At 54.5% G+C, this 9084-nt stretch overlaps 5 protein-coding genes and 1 non-coding gene across 6 annotated transcripts; 4 read left to right on the top strand and 2 right to left on the bottom strand.

Annotated features, from left to right (window-relative positions):
- Positions 1-544: 544 nt before the first annotated feature.
- Positions 545-1529, top strand: COL26b_010745 (uncharacterized protein; the record flags this gene model as incomplete). Its single annotated transcript, XM_053183433.1, has 3 exons — positions 545-749; positions 799-896; positions 972-1529. 3 exons carry the CDS (start codon positions 545-547, stop codon positions 1527-1529), a joined length of 861 nt encoding a protein of 286 aa, XP_053032652.1.
- A 353-nt stretch (positions 1530-1882) lies between these two features.
- Positions 1883-3291, bottom strand: COL26b_010744 (uncharacterized protein; the record flags this gene model as incomplete). The annotated part of the gene is made up of 2 exons (XM_053183432.1): positions 1883-3072; positions 3165-3291. 2 exons carry the CDS (start codon positions 3289-3291, stop codon positions 1883-1885), a joined length of 1317 nt encoding a protein of 438 aa, XP_053032651.1.
- Positions 3292-3761: 470 nt separating this feature from the next.
- Positions 3762-4943, top strand: COL26b_010743 (uncharacterized protein; the record flags this gene model as incomplete). Its single annotated transcript, XM_053183431.1, has 1 exon — positions 3762-4943. The coding sequence occupies one exon, from the start codon at positions 3762-3764 to the stop codon at positions 4941-4943; it is 1182 nt and encodes a 393-aa protein (XP_053032650.1).
- An 893-nt stretch (positions 4944-5836) lies between these two features.
- Positions 5837-6637, top strand: COL26b_010742 (uncharacterized protein; the record flags this gene model as incomplete). Its single annotated transcript, XM_053183430.1, has 1 exon — positions 5837-6637. The coding sequence occupies one exon, from the start codon at positions 5837-5839 to the stop codon at positions 6635-6637; it is 801 nt and encodes a 266-aa protein (XP_053032649.1).
- A 204-nt stretch (positions 6638-6841) lies between these two features.
- On the top strand, positions 6842-6915 carry COL26b_010741. The gene has a single exon. It is a non-coding gene; the product is annotated as a tRNA-Val (tRNA).
- A 146-nt stretch (positions 6916-7061) lies between these two features.
- Positions 7062-8513, bottom strand: COL26b_010740 (uncharacterized protein; the record flags this gene model as incomplete). The annotated part of the gene is made up of 2 exons (XM_053183429.1): positions 7062-8033; positions 8079-8513. The coding sequence occupies 2 exons, from the start codon at positions 8511-8513 to the stop codon at positions 7062-7064; spliced, it is 1407 nt and encodes a 468-aa protein (XP_053032648.1).
- Positions 8514-9084: the final 571 nt, after the last annotated feature.

Below are 9084 nucleotides of genomic sequence, written 5' to 3'. Positions count from 1 at the left end.
AAGGGTAGGCACCTAACAGCGGTGAAGCAGGCCGGGTTAGGCGGCGTACTGCGGCAGAATAGTGGGTCCAACGGAGCCGGATCTCGGTAACTGCTCCGGCGAAGCCGGAGATATCAATCCGGGCTCTAGCCCGTGACACTTACGAATGTATAGTCATATTATGTCGTCTGGGCAAGCCTGTGCGGGCTTCTTCTTTCCGCAGTATCTGTGGCCGTGGGCGTCGTACAACAGATTCAAGCAGCAGTGATGCTGCAGAATCCCACATACGTGCCTCAACGTTGGCACTTGCCCTGTGTCAGTCACAAATCTGCTTCTTTTTGACGACCATTGCATTGCCCGCAATTTTCAGTACCACTAGGACTAACTTTACCGACAGATGTACTGGGCACTGCTAACCATTCATCTGCTGGTGAACATATTCGGAGTTAAGCTCTTCAACTTGGTAAACTTTGGGGGTATTGAGTATTGCCAGTCATCGCATTCTTTCGAGTCATGCTGATAGGACACAGCCGCATTCATACACCTATCATTTCTCTTCATCACCATGATTGTTCTTCTCGCCACTACTGAGAACAAGAACAGCGCTCCGAGCGTCTTTGTAGAGTTTCAGAACACTTCTGGGTGGCCAACCGACGGGATCGCCTTCTGGGTGGGCATCATTACGGCGTGCGCCGGGTTTGGCGGCATCCATTCCGGTGTCATGTTCAGTCAGGAGACCAGAGACGCAGCAAACAACATCCCTAGAGCACGTATGTTACAGATTGCCACGGATCCAACGCTGGCACTAACGTCTCACAGTCCTGTACTCGCTGATTATCAACGCACTGCTCTGCCTTCCTTGGGTGCTTGCATTGCTCTTCTGTACCGGCAGCTTGGATTTACTCCTGCAGTCTCCAGTAAGCTTTGTGAGTCCGATGGCGCAAATTTACCTGAACTCAACCCAAAACGTCTCAGTGGCAGTTTTCCTGCAGGTTATGACCTTTACAGTCGGCGCTGGTGCGAGCATGAACCTCGTCGGCTCAGCCGGGCGCGCCATCCACTCGGCCGCCTTGAATGGCGCGCTGCCCCCGGTATTGTCCAAGATTCATCCAAAGTGGAATGTTCCGGTGCGGGCTCTATTGGTGACATTTGTTGCCCTGTGTCTGATCTGTCTGATCTACATATGGAACACTACGGCCTTCTTTGCCTTTTTGTCAGCCTTTCTAATCCTACAGATGGTTTCGTATATCATTCCCATCGGGCTGCTGATGTACCGATCGATCGGCGGAGAGTTTGAACTGGGGCCCTGGCAAATAGGCCGGTTCCGTGTTATCGTTCACACCATGTCAGTGGTATGGTGCGGCTTCCTCATCGTTTTCCCGTCATTTCCGACAACACTGCCGGTGAAGGCGTCCAACATGAATTACTCGATCGTTATCGTTGCAGGCATCTTCGCTTTTGCGACCGTTCTTTACTTCACTTACGCTCAGGGCCGGTTTACGGGGCTGAAGTTGGAAACCTTGATCGGCATCAGGGCTGGCGAGAAATGACCTTCGGGCAACGCAAGGCACAAGTGCCAGAAGGCACCGGGTCAAAAGCCGACGATGTTAGCAATGATCTGGTCAATTTATCAATAACTCATCTCGGCTTGTCTATGCCAAGTTTCCTTCGCAATGATGATGATAATGCAAAGTCTGATATATTCCTACTAGCAGGCTTGTTTCTTAGGTGCAATTAGTCACAGACGCCTATCACCCGTGAAATAAAGTCCTCAGAAACAGATACACAAACTGTCTATGCGGAAAATACTATCGATACCATTTGCATCCTAGCTTATACATGACGCGAGACCAACTAATCTAAGTAACAGCAACACATCTATGCGGTCACTGTGAACTCTGGTCTACCAGTAAACTCCTTCCTTCGGCAACAGTGGGATCGCCAATTCTTCCAGTGTACCCTCTTTTCCGCTGATGACATCTTCTTTGACCTTGTCGTACCATTCATCCACTACAGCCTGCGCATCAAAGTCTCTGACCCGAGGAAACCGCTTCATTGCCCACTCCTTTGGGTTGGCCTGGATAGTGTCCCAGTCAACCTTGTGAAACGCATCTCTGTGCACAATAGCGTTCGCGTGGAACTTGTTGGCGCGGTGATACCTCAGTCTCTGGGCAACCTCGAGGGCTAACTTGACATCGCCATCGGACTTCCCGAGACACGCGGCGACTGTCACGGCATCCTCGATTGCCTGTGAACCACCCTGGCCGGAGGTCGGAAGATGAGCATGGGCCGCGTCGCCAATGAGGATGATTTGGCCGCCTTTGGACGTCCACTTCTTGATGTGAGGCCTGTAAACCAGCTTGAAGTCAATCAAGCATTCAGGCGGGGTGCACTCCAGCAAGGCTTTGCACTCGGGGGCGAACACGGAAATGAAGGGGTCGACAGCGGATTTGGGCACGCTGTGAGACCAAGATTCCTCGACGTCGTTGTTGTCTGGGTGCATCATGACCCAGGCGACCTCCTTTCCGCCGTTCCAAGAATAAGCCAGGATGCTGAGGTTGTCGTAGGCCCAGGCTTTGATGACGTCCTCGCCGTTGCGGAAGAAGCTCTTGAGATCGGGATGGGCCAGGGCTTTCTCGCTCGCGGTGAAGTACGACCTGAAGATGGCCCATCCGCTCTTCTCCTCTTCGTTCTCGAGACCAAGAACAGCCTTGCGCGCGAAAGATCGACTGCCATCGGCAGCAATGACGCAGTCGGCCCAGATAGTCTTCCCGTCCGCGAACGTGACGCCCGCCTGGTTGTGCTCCTCGGATTCCTTGTAATCCACAATCGACTTTCCCAGTTCAATCTGGACACCGAGACGGCGTGCATACGCCATGAAGATGCCATGCTGCTTGCCCCGATGAGCAGCGAAAGTTTTGGTTCGATCTTCGTCTTTCATGAACCAGGGAACAGGGTAGAGAAGCGTGCCGTCATATTTGTACATCTCAAGCACGTCGGATTCGCACCCGATGGACAGGATTTCCTGGCCCACCTTTCCCTCATGCCATCTAGAGATGACTAGGCCGCCGTTGACGAAGAAGTCGATGATATCTGACACCCGTCAGGTCAGTCCCATCACGCAGAAGTAAAGGGGCATTGCATGTGAGCCAACTGAAAAGAAAGATGCTTGGAGATTTGATTACCTCCACGAGTGTTTGAGTCGACGTATCGCTCTATGAGAGTAACTTTCATGCCTCGCAGCCGGCACTCGATTGCCGCAGACAGGCCTCCGAATCCGGCACCGACAACTATGACTTCGAGGGGTGCCATGGCGTATTTAACTATGTTTGGGTGGGTGTGAAGATTTGATTGGGAGTTTGAATAATGCAGCCCGAGTAACACGAATGAAGGCAATGAATTAACGGACGCGGCTTCTATGCTCCTCTAAGGAGACGATTTAATGACACATCTACCAGCGTATGTGCATCCATATTGAGTGGAAAACACGCCGTAGACCGAATTCCGAATGTTATGAGCTTGAAATGTCTTCCACGCAAGCTCAGCCGGCAAATTTGACATTCGCGTCCGACTCTCCGCAGTTCCGAGATACGTCGCAACATCTCATCCCATGTCCGGAGCCACTTACCGAGAGCGCCGAAAACTGAACCTCGCGATTACAAAGGGCTTTTCTGGGGGCGAGAGACCAATTCCCCCGAGGCTTCAATAGCCTATCATCACGGGATACAGAAATTTGTTTCGCTTGCAGACAAGCTTTGTTAGCTTCACTACCAACATTCACCATGGCTTCCAGGTTTGAAACACTGCAAATACACGCCGGCCAGCAAACCGACCCGGTCACCAAGTCAAGAGCCGTACCTATCTACCAAACTGCATACTTCAATTTTGACGACTCGGCACACGCAGCACGATGCTACGGCCTCGAGGAAGACGGACACATCGGCACCCGAACATCGAATCCAACCGCTGACGTATTGGAAAAGCGAATGGCGGCGCTGGAGGGCGGACTCGCCGCCGTTGCCGTTGCCTCTGGCCAGTCAGCTGTGTTCATGACCATGCTGTGTCTGGCCGGACGAGGCGAGAGCATCATATCGACTGCTAACATGTACCACGGCGCATACAATCAGTTCAGCTTCCTGCTGCCGGACCTGGGCATTTCGGTGGATATCGCCCAAGAAAACCCGGAATCAATCGAGGCGGCGGTAAACGAGACTACGAGGGCCATCTATCTCGAAAGTATGGGGCATCCACGCATGAACGTGCCAGATATCGAGGCCATTGCTCAAGTAGCTCACCGGCATGGCATACCTCTGGTGGTCGATAACACCGCCGGGGCTGGAGGCTACTGGTGCCAGCCGATCCTCCACGGCGCGGACATCGTGACGCATAGCGCGAGCAAGTGGATCTGCGGCCACGGGACCTCCGTCGGCGGCGTCGTTATTGACTCGGGCAGATTCGACTGGCGCAGCCCGAGATTTACGAAGCTCAACCAGCCCAAACCGGGCTTCCACAACATCAACTTCCACGAGTCCTATGGGAAGCTCGCCTTCGTGAACCGGTTCAGGCACCAGATCCTCCGCGATTCTGGGGCCTGTCTGTCGCCGTACAATAGCCGAGACCTTCTCATTGGACTGGAGACGCTCAGCCTGCGGTGTGAGAGACACACACGAAACGCGACAGAGCTTGCAGTATGGCTGCGTGGCCATCCCAGCATCTCTTGGGTCGACTATCCCGGGCTGGAAGACCATCCGAAGTATCTTGCCGCTACCAAGTATTTCCCTCGCGGCGCTGGGGCTGTCATCCTCTTCGGTGTAAGAGGTGGTGCCGTTGTTGGAGAATCACTCGTGGACGGCTTCAAGCTCATCACCCACATGGCCTCGTCAGTGCCACCCACGGAGTGCTTGATGGCTCCCATTGTCATCTACGTTTCGCGTTTCATCCGTCTAACAGAGAATGTGAAATAGATTCGGCGACGCCAAAAGTGCGGCAACCCATCCCTGGTCATCTACACACAAGCCAATGTATCCGAAGGAGAAGACCGACCTAGGTGTCACTGAAGACATGGTGCGGATGTCAGTTGGTTTGGAGCATATCGAAGACATCAAACAGGACATACAGCAGAGTCTCGACGCGTGCTCGACAGGCTCCAAGAAGTAGCCTAGTTTTATAAATGAATTGCATGCATATTTGGCATTTCCTTCACACATCTCTATGCGTTTCGACCATCCCAGCATGGGTTCAGAGCGCGCGATAAACTTCAACAGTGTCCTCTGAAAGCAAAAAGGGCTTTCACGTTTCGTATCACTGAGAAGTCTGTGCTACATAATATAGTAGTCATTGAGATAAAACAAAGTCAAGCCTGGCTACCCTGAAAACTGGTGCAATAGGGGTATTCCGTCCGGCTCCTGTGAAGAAAATTTGCTTTGCGCCGACGGGTATTTCAGCCGCACTAAGACCTTTCTTCTCACACACGCAGGAAATTATCTTCTTCAAACAGCTAGCTGGGTGAAAGGTCAATGTGCGAATTTCCGGCGGCTTCGAAGCCGATTTCCCGCACAACGGCCTCGGCCTTCCGCACTCCGAACGTTTGCTCCGATATCTAAGCTTAACCTTGCTTTCTTAAACCAAACTCGGTTGCACCGGTGTTCGCTCTGGAGTAGAAGTCGATTCGCAATTATGAATACCGAGTCTGGTGCGTCTGCCTGGGTCGTCCCTTGCGTCTCCAGGAAACCTCTCTTACTTGTCGCTCACGTTGTCTACTTCTTCATGTCAGTGGAAAGACAACTTGCTTGCACTCAAGAACCCCAAAACACGTCAAACAAACATGTCTCCTCCCGACCATCCGCAAACACCCTCAATGCAGGGCAAAACAGCCGTCATATCAGGCTCCTCTGCCGGCATTGGCGCCGCCATCGCCATCGAACTCTCCACGCGCGGCGCAAACGTTGTCTTGAACTACCCGTTCCCACACCTGCAGACTGAGTGCGAGCAGATCGGCGCCAAGCTTCACACGCCATGGATAGCCGTCTGCGCCGACCTGTCGACCGTCTCGGGCCCCGCGGCCCTGGTCTCCGCGGCCGTGGCGCGGTTCAAGCAGATCGACATTCTGGTCAGCAACACCGGCATGGTGCCTCTCGGGCCGCTCGGAGAGGCGGACGCGGATACGTGGGATCGGGCGCTTAATTTGAACTCCAGGGGCGCGTTTCTTCTGGTCAAGGCCGCGCTGCCGCATCTCACGCCTTTTGAGCCGCGCGCGATGAAGCCGGAGTCGGCATCAGCGGCCACCGGAGGCGGATCACGGATTATAATCGTGGCTTCTGTCGCGTCGCGGATGCCGGAGGTGAACCAGAGCATGTACGCGGCGAGCAAGGGGACGCTTGACGCCATGATTAGGGTGTGGGCTAAGGAGCTGCCTCCTGTGTACGGCTGCACCGTCAACGCGGTTGCGCCTGGCCCAATTAGCACGGAGACGTTCCTCAAGAACATCAGTCCGCACTTTGATATGGTCAAACAGGACTTGGATCATAGGACGCCTGTCGAGGGCGCCTTTGGCGATGTGAAGGATGTTGCGTGGACCGTGGCATTTCTTGCGGAGGAAAGATCGCGCTGGATTAACGGGGAGTACATACTTCTGACAGGAGGATGTTATATTCACTGATAGTCATGCTCTGTAATTCACTCATATCACATTGACGGGTGCCATGTGTGTTAATGTGCGGTTCCTTGCGAGGAATTGATGAGTTGACCTGCAGGGAACAGTCGGGGCACCAGTGGCTCACACACCAAACTCTGCCCCACAGACTTAATCAGCTAGAGTTGACCCAATCCTCCCATCACCACAGTACCTTCCAAGGTGTTCAATGGTTTCGTGGTGTAGTTGGTTATCACGTCAGTCTAACACACTGAAGGTCTCCGGTTCAAGTCCGGGCGAAATCAATCTTTTGTCATTCCCGGCTTTGATTTGGCAGATTTGTATTTTTGCCATCCTGCAATTGTGTGCAAATCATTGCGTAGTCGAAGGTTGAAAAATGGCACGTCTTTTACTCGACACCCAAGGATATTTTCTATTGAACTCAAAGGTATCAGCTATCTATGACTCCCACGACCCTGCCAACAACACGATCCCACTCCTCATCCCACCTCAAACTGCCTTCTTTAACAGCACCGGCCTTCAGTGTTTCCAGTTCGTCCTCGCCGCCCTCACTCAGCAGTCGGATGAGGACTTCGGCCAACTCGGTCGCAGTCTCGAAACCACACCCGTTCTCGCCCTCCTTGATGAGCTCACTGAAGCTCTCGTAAGCGGAGTACGCCGCGACGGGCAGGCCGGAGCCGAACATGTCCACGACCTTCATCGGCAGGTCGACGCCGGAGCTGGACATGTGCAAACACACGCCGAGGTCGGCACAGGCGAGGAGGGAGGCGTACTCGCGCGTTGAGAGCCAGGCGGTGAGGATCGTGATGCCGGGCAGCTTGCCTTCGATGCGAAGCTTCTTGATCTTCTCTTCGTACTCGGCCTTCTGGGGGCCCTTGCCGGTGATGATGGCCAGGATCGGGGGCCTGCCGACGCCGCTTGAGCTGACGGCCTCTTCGGGGTGTGCGTAGGCTACCAATGCGTCCAGCAGCAGACCAAAGTCCTCGTCGGGCGTCCACGAGGTGCTGCTGACGATAAGGCGGGTGGTGCCGTCGCAGATGCTATCCGCGACGTTCTTGGTCTCCTTGATGCTGGAGAGGAAGGCCTTACGAGCCTCGGCTGACTCGATGGGCTGGAACACCTGGGCGGGACGGTCGTGCAGGACGAAGATGGGCTTCTTGTTGTCGTAGGGCTTTTCACGGAGCTGACGGGCCATGGCGTGGGTGACGGTGAGGTTGGCGGTGGGAATGAGTCGGCCAAAGAAGATTTCGTACTTCTTGTACAGCCAGACCAGGGGGTTCTTCTTGCTGCGGCCGGTGGCCATGATGGACCAGCCGTAGTTGTGCCAGTCGATGAGCAAGTGGCTTCCTCTGAGCAGTGAAACGAGGAGAGCCAGGTGCAGTGTGGGGATGGAAGGGGGATTCTGGACCGAGTTAGATAGCAACTCATAAGTTTGCGGCTCACATACCTGAATGATGATCCATCTTGCGGGGGGTGCGGTGTAAGCCAGCACTTGGAAGATGGACCACATTTGCCAGACGACCTTGGCTGGCTTGTTGATCAAGAATGGCAGCGTGTTCCACTTGAAGACTGCAGGCAAAGGCGGAAGAGGGTACAAGGCGACTCTCTCATTTCCAACGAGATCTGGTAGCCGAGCTGTCTCTTTATAACCGACAAGATCGACTCTTCCTCCATGCTTCATGACACTGAGTGCGTGGTACTGCATGCGCGGGCTCCGACCTATGTCGCCCAGCACCAGGATCTGAATGTGGTCATCCTTGGGATTCTCAGCCGCATGGTAGCGAGTCGGCAGAAGCCTTGAGAGGGAGTTGATGCCAAAGGCCGCGATGAGCGTGGTGAAGACGCCCGCGACGATAGACACCACCAGCGCCAGGGCCGACATCGTGGCTAGTGGTTGCGCCGAGTGGACAGTTGCGTTGGGCGGGAGCGGTGACGATGCGAGCCTGGTGGAGTTTCAGATTGTCGTCGGGTCTTGGCTCTCAGATGTCGCGGCGGTGGTGACGCTTATGCAAGCTGTCCTGTCTTGTGCTGTCGCGGTGCTGTCATCCGAAGTTGCAAGATCGCCTTAGCCCGGGCGCATGGGTGGGTGGGAGGTGGCCCGGGTAGTGGGACTCGGGCAGCAGCTTTTTGTACGCTGCACCGGAGGAGCAATATCTCGTTCTTGGCGCTGGAGATTAGCAATGGCCTGTTGCGAAGGGATATTGGAAGGCGCAAAAGTGCTGTCGTCTTGGCCGGGCCCCTCTTCCAAGACGCTCCAGAGTCGTTCTGCTCGCGCCTTCCAACTTGGGTTGGGTGTTGTCTGCTATTGCAACTGTGGCGCCAATCAGGGGATGCCGTCGGCGATAACAACGGGAAGGTGGCGGGTCACGTGTGAGGGACAATGAGCAAGGTACGTACCCACAAGCTTGCAGCGGTCGACCTGCAGACGCCGTATCGGTATCGCTGGGTCCACG

Source organism: Colletotrichum chrysophilum (genome assembly GCF_026319265.1).
Source record: "Colletotrichum chrysophilum strain AFK26 chromosome Unknown scaffold_119, whole genome shotgun sequence".
In the NCBI taxonomy this organism is placed as follows: domain Eukaryota; kingdom Fungi; phylum Ascomycota; class Sordariomycetes; order Glomerellales; family Glomerellaceae; genus Colletotrichum; species Colletotrichum chrysophilum.
This window is presented reverse-complemented; position numbering and strand designations above follow the sequence as displayed.